General features: G+C 43.5%; 1 protein-coding gene across 3 annotated transcripts in view; it reads left to right on the top strand.

The window, feature by feature from the left end:
* The window catches only part of LOC113404953 (adenylate kinase 4, mitochondrial), a 70,739-nt gene extending 59,888 nt beyond the window's left edge, over positions 1 to 10,851 (top strand). For all 3 annotated transcript variants that reach the window (XM_026655691.1, XM_026655689.2, XM_029912326.1), the window contains 4 exons: positions 910 to 1,029; positions 6,893 to 7,065; positions 7,764 to 7,882; positions 10,473 to 10,851. In XM_026655691.1, the coding sequence (XP_026511476.1) occupies positions 910 to 1,029; positions 6,893 to 7,065; positions 7,764 to 7,882; positions 10,473 to 10,587 (527 nt within the window). In that variant the 3' untranslated portion in view covers positions 10,588 to 10,851. The remainder of the gene's footprint in view (positions 1 to 909; positions 1,030 to 6,892; positions 7,066 to 7,763; positions 7,883 to 10,472) is intronic.
* The last annotated feature ends 7,041 nt before the right edge of the window (positions 10,852 to 17,892 follow it).

The following is a 17,892-nucleotide window of genomic DNA, read 5'->3' as shown; positions in this document are numbered from 1 at the left end:
ACTCATGGGAGCCTCTGCTATCATCCCTGTAGTACTCTGTTGAAAATCCATTCTCTGAGGGATTGCAATGGTTATGCATAAACTTGTGCCTATAGAAAAAGGTTTAAATTCATAGTCTACTTGCACAGCGCCTAGCACAATAGGGCCCTGATCTGGTTAGCCTTTGCACCACCACAATATAAATGTTGAATAGTAACTTTTAAATGTCGCTACCTGTGTTAATAATAACTTAACATTATTAAAACAGAGTTTTAAACATTTTAGTCTTATTTTTGGCTTATTACTAGTCTGATTTCACTGAGCCCCGATGACTCAACAGAATCATTTAACTTATGCCCATTTTTGTTTTCTGGTTCTTACATTGTTAACTTGTAGGCTGCAGATGCAGTGGGAAGGATACTATTACTTCAGAAAAAAACTCTTTTAGAGAGGGGGTCATTTGTAAAATAAAATAAATATGTAATATTTAAGTTTTTGGAGTCAACATTGGCAGAGTGTCCCTCTTAAAATTCTGCGTATACATCCAGCATTGCAAAAATTAGCACAAATGCACTTCTGTGTTCTGCTGTCCATTAATCAAGAATCTATACAGCATCCTTTCACCCAATCAATTGAAGAAAAGGCTGCCAACAATCACTTGGCATTTTCCTGGCCACTTTTGCGCCTCAAGGCAGCCTCACTCTTTTATTCCCTAGCCTACAACTTCGCAGCTGGCAAATTAGGTTTTCCCACAGCACTGTTAAATGTCCCTGGACACCAATAACAAGGAAGTGTTCCCAACAAAGCTAATGAACAAGAAGGAGGCTAGGGAGGGGTTTCTGGATTAGCGTTATCAAGGAGAAATTTTAAGGTGTGGTGTTTTTCAATTAAAAACAAAACCAAAAAATTCTGTTTTGTTTTCTTTAATAGAAGTTGGTGTCTTGGCAAAGCAGTATTTAGAGCGAGGCCTTTTGGTACCGGATCATGTCATCACCAGTGTCATGATGATGGAGCTGGAGAAAAAGCAGTCTCAGCATTGGCTACTTGACGGTAAGTAAGCTGATGTGCATGATTTTGGTATCCTGGGTGCAATAATCTTGTATCCCTCTGCTCTGGTAGCTCGTTGTGGATTGAAAATCCCAGTCCACTTCAACCTCCTTGAAGCCTATTTCTTTGAATAAGACATTACTTTACCAGGAACGATTTCACAGGAAAAGGAATAAAACCAAGCACAGCTTTTCAATATTTTTAGCAGCTAGGGAGGGGTGAAGGAGAAAGCAAAAACACTTCGGAGCGCTTTTAAGGACAGAGCTGTTCAGAGCTGGTCTCCTCTTAAAGACTCATGCTTCCGAAAATGAAACTCAGATCCTACTTGCAAGAGATCACAGGTACTGAGGAAAGATTTTGTTAATTTAAACAAGAGGTCAGAAGCTCCACTCAACATACTGTCACTCTAATGGAAGGGGTTTTACATCACCATCATGGTAGTCGTACAGCATGGAACGGTGCCTAGTATGATGCGCATGGGGCTCTCCAGATCTCGTACTCCCCGGCGCGTACTTCAGGAGGTGAGGGCCGCTTTGCCGCCCGCTGCTCGGGTCTATCTCGACCGGGTCCTGCGAGAGGGCACGCCCCGCCCACCCTCCACTCCGAGCCCTCCAGACTTTTTCATCGGGCCCCTGCCCCGTGGACCCAACCGCCCTGCCCCTTCGCCATGAGCCGGCTGCACGATCTGCAGCCGGTCCGTTTTCAGATCGCGTCAAGGAAACATCTATACACGCTCGTGCTCCATACCCTTCATGTCCTCACCCTCGTGTCCTGCCCCGACACGAAGTGGCGGGACCTCCTGCCACCTCTGGAGGGTGAGGAGCCCCGGTGGGCCAGCCTTTACTCTACCCTGATCCTGAGGCCCGCCGGGGACATCAGTTGGCGGCTCCTTCACGGGGCCGTGAGCACTGGCGTGTACTTGGCGCAGTTTACCCCTATCCCAGACACCTGCCCCTTCTGCGGCGTGAGGGAGACCCTGGCACATGTTTACCTGGAGTGCGCCAGGCTGCAGCCCCTATTCCGGCTCCTCACGGATATTTTGTTAAGATTTTGGTTGCACTTTTCCCCTCACCTTTTTATTTATGCACTCCCTATCCGTTGCCCCACAAAGTCACGGGACCTCCTGGTCAACCTCCTCCTGGCCCTGGCGAAAACAACCATCTATAAAACCAGGATGAGGAGGTTGGCCGATGGAGTCTCCTGTGACTGTGGGGCCTATTTCCGATCCTCCATCCGTTCACGTATCCGGACAGACTTCCTCTGGGCGACGTCCACTGACTCCCTTGACGCCTTCGAGGAGCAGTGGGCGCTGTCCGGGATTCTCTGCTCGGTGTCCCCGTCTGGTTCACTTCGTTTGTCCCTTTGACCGCACTCCTGTCTCTGTTCTTTCATTAGTTGTCCCCTGTAATTTTTTGGTCTCCAGGTCCTGTGGACCCCCCACCCCTTAGGCTGGGGGGTGGGGGGATCCCAATAGGATAATGCGTCGTAGAGCGAACTGCTACCGAGGATGTCTGCAGTCACCATTCGCCCTACTGCTTCCTCCTCCCCTGTGGGTTCTTCGTATCCTTAACAGTCAGGTCTCTGTAGCCCAGTATCAGCAGTTTTCAGACTATGGGCTATGGCCACCAGAAATTCTGTGAACCTTGAGGGGCTCTGTGTCACAGTTCTCTTAGCTCAAGGGGAGAGAGAAGTCACTGCTGGTGACCCTCTGTGCAGAGGAAGGGGGTAGGGGTGAAGGGAAGATGTACAAGCCCCTAGCTTGTTCCCCCTCCTTTCCACTCCTGTGAGGAGCAGTGCACATATGTCTGGCCAGTCTCCCCTGGGAAGGTATGTCAGAATCCTTGACTTACACCAGCTTTATGCAGCAGACAAACTCTCTCACGCTGCCGTTCCAAATCATGACATGAAGCAACTGGTGCATGGGAGTGACTGGACACAAGCCAAGATAAATCACTTCTTGTTTCTTGTTCAGAGACATGTGAAGTATCAACCATGCATCGTGTATGCTAATCAGAAGCCTTAAAAACACTTTGAACATAATTAGCTTTGTTTTTTTATAGCCATCTTGGTTGTGAAGATGAATTTTTGTTCCTGCAAATAATTGAGCCCCCAATTTTACATCTAGAATCAATTGTGGGAGCACTCAAGTAGTGGGATGTCTAAATGCGACAAAATTGGAGCCCAGATAGAGGCCTTTTGTAAATATCAGTCCTGAAATATGAATTGTTTTATCAGAGTAAGTGTAGTTTTAAAATCTGTGATGCCCCTAGTCTCCACTGTTGCTTGCATTTAGTCTTTCATATGTTGCACTAAATATTTGATTTTACTTACTAGTAGAGCAGTGGTCTTGCGTTTAAGTGAATGTGAGGGGGTAAAATGAACATTTTTTGCAAAAGTTCCATTTCTTTCAATGAAACTTAGAAGAAACATTTCTGAGCATCTCTAATTAACTTGAAGGTAAAAACTGACTAATGGAGAAGCATTCAGACACCATGGTAATGAACACAATATAAGCAACCACTTGTTCATTTACATTCTAATTAGCTGTTTGTTTATAAATGCATACGCTGGAGATTAGGACCCACACTAGAACTGAACTCTGTTCAGAGCATTCCCTAGAGAGGTGACCTTTTCGGGTGGGCATAATCATTCAAGCCCTCTGGTAGTTCCTTAATCTGGGAATCCCAGAATTTGGCCATCATTAAACTAGAACTCAGACCTACGCCTCATTAATACAAGCGTTTATCATTTCTGTACTGAAATGTTGCTGTTCATGGAAAAGCAAATAACGTGTTGCCAGAACTCTTTGGGTTTTGATGCGTTCCTGTCTCTCCAAATAAAGCAACCAGTGTTGGCCCGTGTTGCCATGAAGTGACTGGAATGGTTTGTGGTACTTGCGTAAATGATCATCTTGTTTCCTCATGAAGGACGCCAACGCTCTGAACTGCAGGCTCTTGTTTCTCTTGCAGTGGCTTTGATTGACACCTAGAGAATTTAAGGACCCAGTCAAGGCTGCCGTACAAACATAAATTTAACTTTTTAAAATGCGTATTTCTGAGTCTCTTCTAGCTGCCTTTGGTGTCTTTCCTCTGCTGCTACCTTGTCTCTGCTGCTTCCCTTTCTTGTGCTCCTTCTCTGCTTGCATTAGCTGCACCACAGAGAGATTGACTTCAATCTCGAGTTCTTGTGCTGATGCTCCTGGCACTGAAATCCTGCTGTGTTGCTGGTGCAAACAAGTGACTGGAGGACAGATATGAGCGTGATCAAATCAATAAGAATACCTGGATGGCTAGATCAAGCAACGCTGCTGCAAGTGGAGTTGCAAAACTGTCCTATTGCCAGGTCTAGGCAGGAAAGAATGGGGGATGTATGTCTCCAGTATCCCATGTTGTTTCTGGCCTGGGGGATGCTAGAAAGTCTTGAGGCCCCTTAACAAAATCCCTATGTTCCTATTCTCTCCTTCTTCCTTTTCTCCGCTTTCTGCCTTTGTTGCTTTTTCACTTCCTCCATTAAAACAAACACACACACACACACACACACGCACACCTGTGTGTCACCCACTTGCACAAGTCAGAAAAGAGAGCATTTAAAGAGTCCACTGTTCCCCTGGAGGGAGTAAATACGTTGCCAAGTGAACAGGTCTTCCTGGGGTTTTAACTACCAATATAGCTTTCCAGGGAAGTGGGGACCAAGAGCAGTCATGCCATTGGTATGAGTATTGTGCTCACAAGGAGACTCCTCCTGAATGATGAAGTTCAGGTAGTAAGCTTTACGAAGACTGCAGTACACTGTGCAGCATATAGCTAACCTGTGGAACCCCTCGCCACAGGAACTAGTGGGGGCAAAATAATGGGAAGAATTAAAGGGCTTAAACATATACATGAATTAATATAACTGAGGCAGCTCAGCCTATGACATCACAAAGGCCTTCAAGCAGCAGGGCTGAGATCCTTGCTTCCCTCCCTTTCGTGCCTGTCCTTGGCACAAGTGCATTCTGGGGAGTGGACTCTTCTTGCCCTGTTGCATAAGGTCACTGTACTCTAGGTAATCTGTCGTACTGGTGTTCTAGAGTCGTCGCAGCTCCTGGCTTTAAATACAGGTGTAGAGAGTAAGGGTGTGCACACACTATTTCGGTGTAGCCTAGGGTACTTCTGGGCTCCTGACTTTCACCACTTTGCCACAATGCAACGTTTTGGCTTCCCTAGTCTGTGCTGTTGTGAGGGACCAAACAGCTGACTTGACTGTTAGGCTTAGGATGACCAGACAGCAAATGTGAAAAATTGGGACAGGGGGTTGGGGCTAATAGGAGCCTATATAAGAAAAAGATCCAAAAATTGGGACTGTCCCTATAAAATTGGGACATCTGGTCACCCTAGTTAGGCTCAAAATGCCATCCTGGAGCAAATCACAAAACCAGACTTTCTTTTGGACTGTCTTCATTGGTTCTGATGCTGCAAAACAGCCCTTAAGGTCAGAATGACCTTGGCCGTGGGATTTAACATGCCCAGTCCCTGTCTCTCTGCCTCCCACAAAAAGAAAGGAGCTAGCGATGAAAATATGCTCTACAAAGCAGAAAAAATAGCTGGCGTTGGAGCAGGTGCCGGGAGCCGTTCTCCAAAGTGAATTGTAGTAAAGGTGCACTATTTTGTGTGTGTTTATTCAATAAAAACTGACTGGAGTAAATGTCACTCTGTACCTGGAGAATACAAGCTCCAGCATGACATGTAGCTGTGCAAATTTGTTGCAGATCTGAGGTGCCCAGGGAGATAGATATTTATAATCGGTTTTTACTGGAGCATATCATTGCTGCTGGGTGGTGAGAGTAGCAGGCTTTAGCATTCCCTCTGGCTGGGAGGGATAGCGCTAGAGAATTCCCTCTGAGCTTGAGCAGGGAGGGATACAGAGTATTCCTTTGGGTTACCGGCAGAGATGCAAGATGAGGAGCAGCTGACTCCTTGTACATGTGGGAAGGCTTCTAGATGTGATGCATCCAGGTTCGGGTGTCAATGGCTGACCTCTCTGTAAATGTTGGGAGTAGTGGGGGGTAATAATCTCAAATCAACCAGTGCTTGGTAACTGCTGGAGCCACAGTACATAACTGTTTTGGGGGGTTTTTTTTGGAGGTACTTAGACTCTTGCTGTGCCATGAGGCAGTGAGTGTCTGTGGTGGTACTGAGCTTGGAGAAAACAATAAGAAATTATCCCTCTGTGAGCAGGTGTGTGAAAGCCTGGCCTGGAATGACTGGGCATATTGACACCAACGTTGGAGGTAATTTTGCATTATACACAGTTTGCCCTCACTAGATACCATTATACTGGACACTTGATTATTCTAAGCAAAATATGGCACCCCACACTGCTCCTCCTAAACTGCTTGAAAAGCCCCATCTGCCCTTCAGAAATGTTTTCTCGCTGTTAGTGTCTGATATCACAAAGGAGGGGGCAAGGTATCTTTTGTAAGAATATGGGATGGGAGTAGGGATTTCAGGGTGTTGGAGAGGGCTGTAGAAACCATCTCACTACAGTATCCTCCACACCCCTTGTGCAAAACTAAGCAGCATGTATATTTTAAACACTTGATTAAGCCCTGAAGTATGGGATCAGACACTGTGCATGCAACAAAGTGGGCTGTCTAAGGCATGGAGTGTAAATTCTTGTGTTTGGGTTAGTTTGTTTTAAGTGTACATCTATTCAAAGCCTCGGATACTTACTGCTTTTGCTGTAACAGAGGACTGGCGGTTTTTCAACACCAGCGCTGATATTGTGAAACTGTTCTTCATGATCCAATAAATATTAGTGTCCTTTGTTAGTTCATGTGGCTTTTTTTTTTTCTCTCTCTCTCTCTTCCCTTCCACTCCCCATTCAGGTTTTCCTAGGACACTGGTGCAAGCTGAAGCACTTGACAGAATCTGTGAACTGGATCTAGTGATCAATTTAAATATTCCATTCGAGACGCTAAAAGATCGTCTAAGCGCTCGTTGGATTCATCCAGCTAGTGGAAGAGTGTATAATATGGAGTTCAACCCACCTCAAGTACATGTAAGAGAATTTACCACATTAAAGACTAATTTTAACTGGAGAAAATTTAAATCTACTTCTAGATCAGTGAAGATGTCTCCACTCAAGAATGGCTTATTAGTCTTTTTAAAAATATTAGGGGGTGAAATCCTGTTCTACTCTAATAAGTACTGAATGCATGGGAGTTGAATTCTTCTTGCTAGATAAGTTTTAGAAAACTAGTTAAGTTTTTCATGCTTGGGGGCCTTAAGAGGACAGCTGAAGATTGTGTGCAAGGCTGTTTCCAATCAGACAAGATTTATTTAGGAAAATAAGATTTATGTTAATCATGGTGTAAGAAAATGTCCTACTATAATTACTGTGATCCAGAATACCACAGTGTTTTATTGTGCAGTCACGGCACAAATGCTTATCCTGGGAGTTATGCAAGCTAGCACACAGATGCCATTGTTATCAAGGGAAAATACAAGGTGTTTTACAGTAACTGGTACGAATGTCATAGATCAATGTTAATTATCCCTTTGCCTCAGATTTTTATCTACTATATATATTGTAGTAAGTAAAGTGTCTTTCAGTGATATCATCTTACATGAATGCAAGTTCTTTATAGCTGGCCAAATTCTATCCTCCGTTACACCCATGCAACCCCCATGGCTCACTGTGTGGCACTGGTTTAATCTGGCACAGTGTTCATGATGTATTGTTTGTCTTGTACACAGGGGATCGATGACATCACGGGTGAACCATTAATCCAACGGGAAGATGATAAACCTGATGCTGTTGCTGCTAGGCTAAGAAAATACAAAGATGCTGCAAAGCCAGTAATAGAATTATATAAGTGAGTTTGAATGCACACAAGTAATACGGACTGTGCCTGTAAAAATAAGTGCTAAGTTTTCATCTCCACAAGTCTGTTCTTGGCTTGCTCAGGGATATCTTGAGGTGGCCTCTCCCAAGTAAAATTGCGTATGTGTTAAGATTTTTGCCTGGCCGTAATCAGCAGCCATATGCTATACCTTTTGGGGCTGGATTCAGGGCCCCACTGGAGTGGCATATGGCAAGCGTAAAGAGCTGCAGTGGGCCAAAGAACTCGCCCAGGGCAGGAGCAGTGTAGGGGTAGTGGAAGAGGTGAGGCCAGGAGCAGAAATACCTGTTGTGCTCGCTGCTACGGGGATTCTGGGCTGCAGAGCAGCCCTGGTGAAGCTGCCTTAAATTAGAACACACCCTAGGGCTGCTGTACCTTATGCCAAGGCCTGTTTCAAGCCCTACAGTAGCCCAGACCTCAGGCAGTGAGATGTGATTCCTTTGCCTTTCTCCTCTGCTGCCACTGGTTAGCTAGATTCTGTGCTCTCTCCTCTTTCTTTTCAGCCCAAAGCAGAGCCTTCCTTGGGTTCAGCTCAGGGGATGAGGCTAATTTTGCTGTTAAATTTAATTATAGGGGGATTCACCATTTCTCTGTTATGCTTAATCTGCTGCGTAAGGACAGTTGACTCTTTTAAGTGTACATAGTGTTGTGTTTAGAAAGTGCAGTGTAAATGATAAAGAATACAGATTATTACGCATGTGCCTCTAAGAGAATAGAATTGTATGTGTGGTTTTTAATCTAGATTTTTTTTTTTAAAGGAGCTTTCTGTCTAGCTCCCTCCCCCCCCTTTTTTTTTTAATCACCTCAGCTGTCAGCTTTAGATTGTGCTGGTGGAATCGCATGTTTGAAATAGCCGTGTATCTGTAAGCAGATGTTTATGAGAGGAATTGTGATCTATTGATTGGAGCACAGAGATGGAGCCATCTGTAAAATGGAAAGATCCCCACCTGTCTCTTAAGGATGCTGTGTGTTTGATTGAAGCTGGAAGATTTTAAAATTAACATTTCTGATTCTTTTAACTTCTTTAGGTAGAGCCTCTCAAAGCACTGGACAGTGAGAAAGAGAAAAGCTTAGAGACACAACAAAACAAAACCTGTGCATAAAAGTGTAGCAGAAAATCAGTTTTAAGACTCCAGATAAATGGAGGTTAGTTACTTACTGGCAGCATGTTCCAGGCACAAAGACCACAACAGCTTTCTTTGAGTTAAAACAGACTCATGAATTATTTGTATTGTTGTAGTGCCTCGGAGCCCCAGTCATGGGCCAGGAGGACGCCTTTGTGCTAGGTGCTGTACAAACACAACAAAGATGGTCTCTTGTCCCAAGGAGCTTACAATCTAAGTATAAGATGAGAAACAACAGATGGGTATGGTGTCAGCATGCTAGGCAGTGTTCTCAGCACACCAGCTGCCTTCAAATGCAGTTTTATCTCGTGAACAACAGGGGAAAGTGGAAAGGACTCTCTCAACCCTCCATATTTATACGTGCACTAGCAAACCAGATATTGGTGTACAGCGTACTAAAAAAAGTCTTTCAAGAAGTTTGAAAGAACTTACCCCACTAAAATTTTGAATGTGACTCACCAGGTACCGCTTCCTTCCCTGTAATTTTTTTCATTTTATTGTTCTGTACCAGTAAACATTTGGAGCCTGATGTAATAGGGCTAATCACACGAGTCAGATTATTCACATGCTTAAATATTTGTAGGACTGGCTCTTAAGAGAATGTGTTCATGTTCTTGCCTATGCTGTGATTATTTTGGGGCATGTTTTGTTGTAATAGCCGTGCCTTGCTTTCAGCTCTGTGCTAACGATCTAGTGATTGAGACTGAACATTTTAAAGCAATGCAGCATTCAGTAACATTTTAAAAGTTGAAATAGTCATATGGAATGAAAGGGACATGAAATACAAGGGACTGAGGCCCTAAGTCATCCAGGACCTTAAGTGTGTGAGTAGTCCCATTGAAGCTTGTAAAACACGTAAAGTTAAGCCCATACGTTGATAAGTTTGAGGCTAAGGCTTTTACCTTGCAGTTGTTCTTCTGATGACACATCCATTGTAATGTGCTTGGAGATCTACTGTAATGAGCAAAGCTGCACTGCAGAGGGACAGACTGGATAAGTCTCTTGTATATAAAATGTAGTACACTCCTGTCCAAGATCCTAGGTACATCCTTGGGCAGGTAGCCCAAACTGCCGCCCTTCCCGCTGCAGCCACCCTGCTATTTGTAGCACATGTACATCTACCTGAGTTGGGAATTACACCTCCCAGCTGCAATGTAGACATACCCTAAGTAGTGAAGAATCAATGAGTAGATTAGATGAACATTAAGCATAATTGGCTTTTTGTTTCTACTGTAAATTACACCGCGTTTTGCAAAAATTTGACCCGAAACTTGACCTGCAATCCAGAATGGTTATTCGAGAGCTTAGGCTACATTCATTTTCGTTGGTTATGCTCCTTTGCATGTGAAGGCAAGGGATCATAGACACTGCATAGTCCTAATGTGTTCCAGAATTTTCAATCCATTATACTGATTTCTAATCTTAATTATATTTTTCAGGAGCAGAGGTGTCCTACACGCATTTTCTGGGACAGAGACCAACAAAATCTGGCCTTATGTTTACACTCTGGTTTCCAGCAAGATCCGGCCTGTCAATTCCAAAGAAGCTGATTAACCATCTTATGTAGAGGATCAAGAATTTAATATGGTTGTTCATTTTGTTTCTCTGTGCTGTATTGGTGCTATGCCCAGTTAGAGGATAGTACAATGTCTAGAACAACTTCTTGGGTTTACTGGAGTTTACAGTTCTGGAAATGCAGTTACAGCCAGCGTCAGGGTGGAAAAGAACTCTTTCTGTAAAAGGTGAAGTCTGCTGGAATAAATTTTAGTTTTCATGCTATAAAGTATTGCTGATGTGATCTGGGAACCCTAATCAATGATGCAGACTTACATATACTCTTTGTCAAAAGCGACAAAGAGTCCCGTGGCACCTTATAGACTAACAGACGTATTGGAGCACAAGCTTTCGTGGGTGAATACCCACTTCGTCAGATTCTCAAACTTCACATGCGTCTGACGAAGTGGGTATTCACCCACGAAAGCTTATGCTCCAATACGTCTGTTAGTCTATAAGGTGCCACGGGACTCTTTGTCGATTTTACAGATCCAGACTAACACGGCTACCCCTCTGATACCCTTTGTCAAGTCTCTCTAACCTGTCATGGTTCCCTCCAACCTACTCCCAAATCCATGTACATATGCAACGTGCTGCTCCATTGCTCCACCACACCCTTTTCCTTGGGATAACTCTACATGGCAACTTTTTTATTTTCTCTAAGAAATAAAAACCCTAAATGCAGACTTTGACCCCATGGGGAATCAGTGAGTAACGTGGAAAATATTTACACTGAAAAGCTCAAATGTGAAGACAACATTTCCAGTATTAATAAACGTAGAAGAAAAAAAAATCCTGGGGGTTAAATATATACTTGTGCTGTCCTCCAAAAAAAAAATTGAAAAAAAAAAAATGCTGCTATACGATCTAATTTTCGCTAAGTGGTATGATATATGCCAACCAATAGACCAAGAAACTGAGTAGGCCTAAGTTTGTCCATGAGAAATGAGTTGCACTAATTTGTGCTTTGGTTGTTTATAACTTTAACACTACAAGATATGGGCATAGCATATTAGTTTGTCCCAAAGATTTATTCTAATGTCTCTTTTTTTTGGGGGGGAGGGGGGGGTAATTTTCTCTGGAAAAAGTTCATTGTATCTATTCTGCCTTATAACTGAGGTTCTTTCTTTTCTCAGTATACAGGGGCTATTCTGGGGGGAAATACCCTTAGCAGGGGATTACTTTTTCACATAATAATGGAACACTTTAGGGTCTGGTCCTTCAGGTCTTACACAGACACAATTCTCATTGACATCTGTGAGAGTTATGCACGTGTGTTGGATGGCAAGAGTGGCAACCAATTGGTGGTATTTAAGCACTTTGTGAATCAAAAGCAAATTGTTTGTTCTTGTACATTCCTTGATAGGCAAAACTGACTCTGTTACTTTCTGTACGCATTGTTGTTGTAACTGTGTTGGTCTCAGGAGATTAGAGGGACAAGGTGGGTGAGGTAATACCTTTTATTGAAAGTTGATCCACTAAAAGATAATGCTTCATCCGCCACCTTGTCTCTGTTACTTTATGCTCAGTCTAGTCTTGTGCTTGAGGTTATGTACAGTTAAGCATGCAGCTAATCTAAAAACACTGCCCAGCTTCTTGCCAGAAACCTTTCCAAGCACTGAATAAAAACACTGCAGTTTTCTGGAGGCGTCTCGATTTTAATATAGGCTTTTTTCTCTGTTCAGATTTTTAGTTTCTGGTTACAGCTAATGGAAGGGGAAAGCTTTACTGTATATTTTTTTTTTTTTTGGTCCTCTGTAGACATTCATTTCCAGTTTACAGCTACAGCTGCAGTGATCTGAAACACTTTGAACTACTAGTGATTCTTTTTTTTAATTTGTAGGGGGAAATATAAGTGTTCCTGGATTGACAATATTACATGTGCATGAATTGTTGTGAACAAACACCTTTAAGGTGTATGAAATCTCTTCCTCAGTTTCCTTTGTTCCTATTTTCATGTGTTTGAGTCATGAAGCTAGGTGTAGTGGTGGCTTTTCTAAACTGGAATTCCTGTAAATTTGTTTGACTTGATCTTGAATACTTACAGTACCTAATTAACAGAGGGTGTGATTTACCTCGTAAGGCCATGTCTCCTCAAGTTGCCTTATTTTATAAGCTATTTAAGAAAATCCAAGATGTGTATTTTTGAGAAATAAGAAGCTGAATTTTACAGAATAGCCTTTAGAGAACTCTTTACCAAGCTGTTTCAGTCGCATAGCTTGCTACAGTCCACATTATTATCAGTAACCAACTAGAAGAGCTACCTCCATATTACAACAGACCAGTGGTTTTCAAACTTTTTTTTTTTTTTCCTGCAGACCATTTGAAAATTGCTGAGGGTCTCGGCGGACCACTTAATGATCTTTCCAAATGTTTTGTACTGTTAGCTAACTATTGTAAAGCGCTTTGGATAAAAGCGCTATATAAAAAAAAACCTTAATAATAATTTAACGTTTTTTATTCTACAAATAAAAGCACACAACTCCTATTTTAATATCAGTAGTCTTACCTTTCTAATGTGATGGATGTGCCCTCTCTCACCTGCTGTGGCAGCCCCCGAGCTGGGGCTGGGAAGGAGGGCCGTCTCTCCCTGGCAGCCACAGCCCTGGAGCTGGGGAAAGTTGCCTCTTTCTCTGGCCACCGCAGCCCTAAATCCCCCTCCCCACTGCCCCCTCTTCTCACCCCACTGCCCCCTCCCACCTACCCCCTATTCCCCCCAAGGCCACCACCTCACCTTTCATGTGCGTCCTCTCCAGGGTCCAGGCACCTAATTAGTGAAGCCATGCCTGCGTGGCTCCGCTAATTAGGTGCGTGGCCCTTCATTTTCTCATGTGCGGCCGCCAAGGCGCGCACCATAGAGGGAACTATCCACGGACCACCTGAATGGAGCTCGTGGGCCACTGGTGGTCCATGGGCCACCACTGTTTGAGAACCTCTGCAATAGACAATTTGTTTAATTACAACAGTTAACAAGCAGGGCAAGCGTCTGCTGCTGAAATGTCATAGTTCCTGCGTTTTGCTCTTGAAAATACACTCCTGAAGAGTGGCTATAAATCTGTAGGGGGAGGATTCTTAGGTGGAACTTACTTTGGCTTTCTGAGGCCTGGGGAGATTTGTTTGAGTAGAACATTTTTTTATTTTAAAGCACCGGAAGAATTGTCATCCTACTGCTTTTCCCAGCCAGGAAGATGCTAATGTTTGTCTTGGCATTCTTTTGGGATGGGAAGACAGTGGGTTATTGGTATGTTTGTACCCTCCCTTCTTTCATATCACTCACATTACATTGGCCCAGTAGTGCACTAGATTTCCACCAGCCTTATTCTGGATTCCATTTTCTTCCCTATAAATTGTGGCCCCCTCCTGCTCCTGGCAGTAGAAGGCACACTCTGGTAGTCCCAGACTATTGCAACCAGTTGGCCATTGTCATCACTAGCCCATCAGACAGGCAGGCATCTTGTGACCCATTTGCGTCTTAGCCATGATGAGACTGAGCAGTATTGCACAGTACGATCTCTCACTGAGGACCGTGACTGTTGCATTCACAGTAGTATAACTAGGAAGTTGGACCCTATTTTGATTACAGAACCACTGTGAAATGTGGTGAGGTCAGTGCCTCCCTAGCTGGAATGCATGGCTTTGGACTGGGATCAGACAGCTTTCTAAATGTCATTACTGTCCCTTTCTAAGTGAGACAAAGCAGAATTGGTATTTGTACTGCTGTGGTATGAAAAGGCTGAGTGGAAAAACCCCAATGGCCTGAACCGATCTCTCCACTAGTGTATGGGGCAGGGTTTTGAGGTGCGTGGAGGGAACAACCTAGAGGACATGAAGAGGTGTGTGCTACCCCTCCTGGGAACCCATGTTGTGCACCAGGGTACATATCAATCCATAGGGTTTTGGGGGTAGGGCCAAGAATGGGAGGTGTAGCACCAGTTATGGATCTGCTGGGTTGGGAGGCCTGGTTCTCAGCTGCCTATCCATTCTCCACTAGTTGCCGTCTACTGAGGGTAATTATATAAAGGAGGCTCTGAGGTGTTCTAAGGCCTGCTCTCAATGGGAGACTTCCCACTGACTTGAATGGAGCAGAATTGAATTACAGCGCTAACAAGGTTCTCTCTTGTGGGAGGACAGGGAGCAGCCGCAGAGCATGTGGGAGATCTGTGCTAACTGTATGGATGGGGAGCTCCTAAAAGGGATCTACCATCCATCTAGTTAAAACATACTTGTAATGATTGGTCCTTTCCACTAGCAGGACTGTACTCTAAACAAAAGAAATGGCTTAAATTCATAATATATGTTAGCAACAAAAGGGGTTATTTGAAAGTAAAACTGCTGCTTGAAGAAACAAATGAGGCTCCTGGAAAACCTCTTCTTTCACAAAGGGGTTAGGTAAAGGGTATTTAAATTATTTAAAAACATAGGGACAGTGGGAGGTGCTTGTGTGCACATCTCTGACCTTGAATGCTGGTGTGCCCCACTCACTGCACGGGACAGACCACTGCTGCATTTCTAGCCATCTGAGGAATCGCATATGCTGTAGTAGTCACTGTTTGTTGCCATGAGTGTCTGTTCTGTGGGATGAGGGTTGCCAGAAGGGAAGGCGCTAGGGCAGGAGTCTTCAGAGCACTCCCATTCCCACATGCTATTGAGAAGTGTGATGGAGGGAATGCCGAGTCTGGGAGATGTCTGGATGGAGCCCTTGGAAAGCGACTGCTGTATGGGGTGGCGAAGAGAATAAATGTGACACCTAACTAAAAATTCCTAATATCTAAAATATATGGCGTTAAATTTATCAAAGTTGCTAAACTGATGCAACTGTTGAGTAGGAGGAAAACACTTACTGGTGGAAAAATAAGTGTGTGGGAAGGGATGCATTTGAGAATATTTTCTGTTTGCCAATAGGTGTTAAACTCCTGCTGGAAATGCTGTGTAATCTCCATTTTAAGCAAGCATTCAAATCCAGGGTCTCATTTCCCTGCCTTTACGGTCCTGCCCTCCAGTGCCGTTCAGGGGGATATATTTGAACAGTGTCATTTGGGGCTTTCCTTTGTATCCATTATTTTTATTTGCTTTTGGTCTCTGTATTGAACACATTAAATGTTTTAAGCGTCTTCCTTGAGATCATTCTGCTTATCTTTATCCAAACCTACGAAAGAGCAAATGCTGCTGTTTCCATTGTTTTTCAGGCTGTTGTATTTCCTAAGACCAGAGGCTCTTTTGGGCATCCCATGCTGCATCTTAGGGAAATTCTTCTAGTTATGCAAGATGAATGGCTTAGAACAACATTTGGACGTGCTAGAGCCACAACAATTCCTAGATGGATGTAGACCTGCACCTTTGAGCTGTAGCTAGAACACCTTTCACTTTATTATGCCTCTCTCTCTGTCCATTCATAGCCTTAGCCTTTTTTACATGCATGTATAATATTTCATATTGGGCTTTCTAAACATTAATTAGTCCTCAGGCAGTGCATGCTACCCCTATTTTGCAGATGGAGTATGTGACTTGCCCGAGATCACTTGCTGACTCTGAGCGTGGGGCTGTAATCCTGTGCACAGTGCATTGGACTGCGTGTGTGTAACATTCTGCTGAAGAAGTGACAAAACTACCTGTTGGAGACACGTCCATGCCCCGTTCCCACACAGTAGCTGCAAACGCCATTCTTGGTTGCCTTTCTTCTGCAACTGTTTTTAATTGTTAGGTTTCCCTTAAAGTTACCATATTTAGAAGATGATTGTTGCATGTCCAGGTTGTTTTGAATGAGAGAACGTTGTGTGTTAATCATAGGACTGGAAGGGACCTCAAGAGGTCATCTAGTCCAGTCCCCTGCACTCATGGCAGGACAAAGTATTATCTAGACCATTCCTGACAGGTGTTTGTCTGACCTGCTCTTAAAAATCTCCAATGATAGAGATTCCATAACCTCCCTAGGCAATTTATTCCAGTGCTTAACCACCCTGACAGGAAGATTTTCCTAATGTCCAACCTAAACCTCCCTTGCTGCAATTTAAGCCCATTGCTTCTTGTCCTATCCTCAGAGGTTAAGAAGAACAATTTTTCTCCCTCCTCCTTGTAACAACCTTTTATGTACTTCAAAACTGTTCTCACATCCCCTCTCAGTCTTTGCTTAATGTTCTTAGATTTTAAATTCACTGTCTCCACTGCTGGCAGTTTTCAAATTTAGATTGGATGTTTTTCTTAAAAATATAATCTGGGAATTATTTGGGCTAAATTCTATAACCTATGTTATACAGGAGGCCACACTAGATGATCACAATGGTCTCTTCTGACCTTGGACTCTGTGAATCTATGAAAATAGCAATCGCTATTCTTTGTGGCATCTACAAACTTTTTTAATGTCAATTTTTTAAAGAGGTGTAAATTCTTTACATCAATTCGACACCTGATCACCTTGGGGATAATACTATATTTACATACCACAGCAGGGCATTGGTGGCTCGACATAAAGCACTGTATAAGTATGAAGTGTTGTTTATTTCAAAGAGTTGGCACTCACAGCATGTGCATTCCTCAGGGTTTAATGATGCTATGGATTGGAGTGGTAGCGATTGACTTCAGGAAGAATACTAACACTAATACACTACACATGGTTGCACTGTCATTTCAGCACTGGGTTTTTAATTTTGAGTTTGTAAGATGGCTGCCACACCTGTTCTTTAGTGCAAGCAGAATCCAGGAGACCCTGAATTGGGGTAGGAACCCCAAAACTCACTTGAAACTGGGTACAACCTGGCAATCTGTGTCAAATCCAACAATTTAGGATGATTCCACTCATCCCAGAGTCCAGCTCTACCTTTTTAGTAGTCTATGCTGTGTGCAAAGGGGTGGGTGTGTGTGTGTGTGGGGGGGGGTTGGAGTGTACAGTTAAAGGGATGGAATGGATGGGTGTGTATTTAGCTTAGAACAGCTATGGGAGGGCTTGTTAGAGGTTTTAGGCCCTAAATAAATTGACTTTTTTTTAAGGAGAGGAACAGGTCTAGTTTTACAAGGCATGCACTAATTAAATATTGCTGTGCAAATTATCTACAGATACTTGTACTGTGTTCTTAAAGGATGGATCCAATCATTGCAGAGATAAACATCTTCAGTTTGAACTGCATACCATCGCACAGCACTTGAGTCACAGAACCTACCTAAGTTAGTTACACCTCTACCCTGATATAACGTGACCCGATATAACACGAATTCGGATATAACGCGGTAAAGCAGTGCTCCGGGGGGGGGCGGGTCTGCACACTCTGGCGGATCAAAGCAAGTTTGATATAACGTGGAAAGATTTTTTGG

This window comes from Terrapene carolina, unplaced genomic scaffold (assembly GCF_002925995.2).
Source record: "Terrapene carolina triunguis isolate 2854851 unplaced genomic scaffold, T_m_triunguis-2.0 Scaffold210, whole genome shotgun sequence".
NCBI lineage: Eukaryota > Metazoa > Chordata > Testudines > Emydidae > Terrapene > Terrapene triunguis.
Note: the sequence above shows the minus strand (reverse complement) of the source record. Positions and strands in the feature narration are given on the sequence as shown.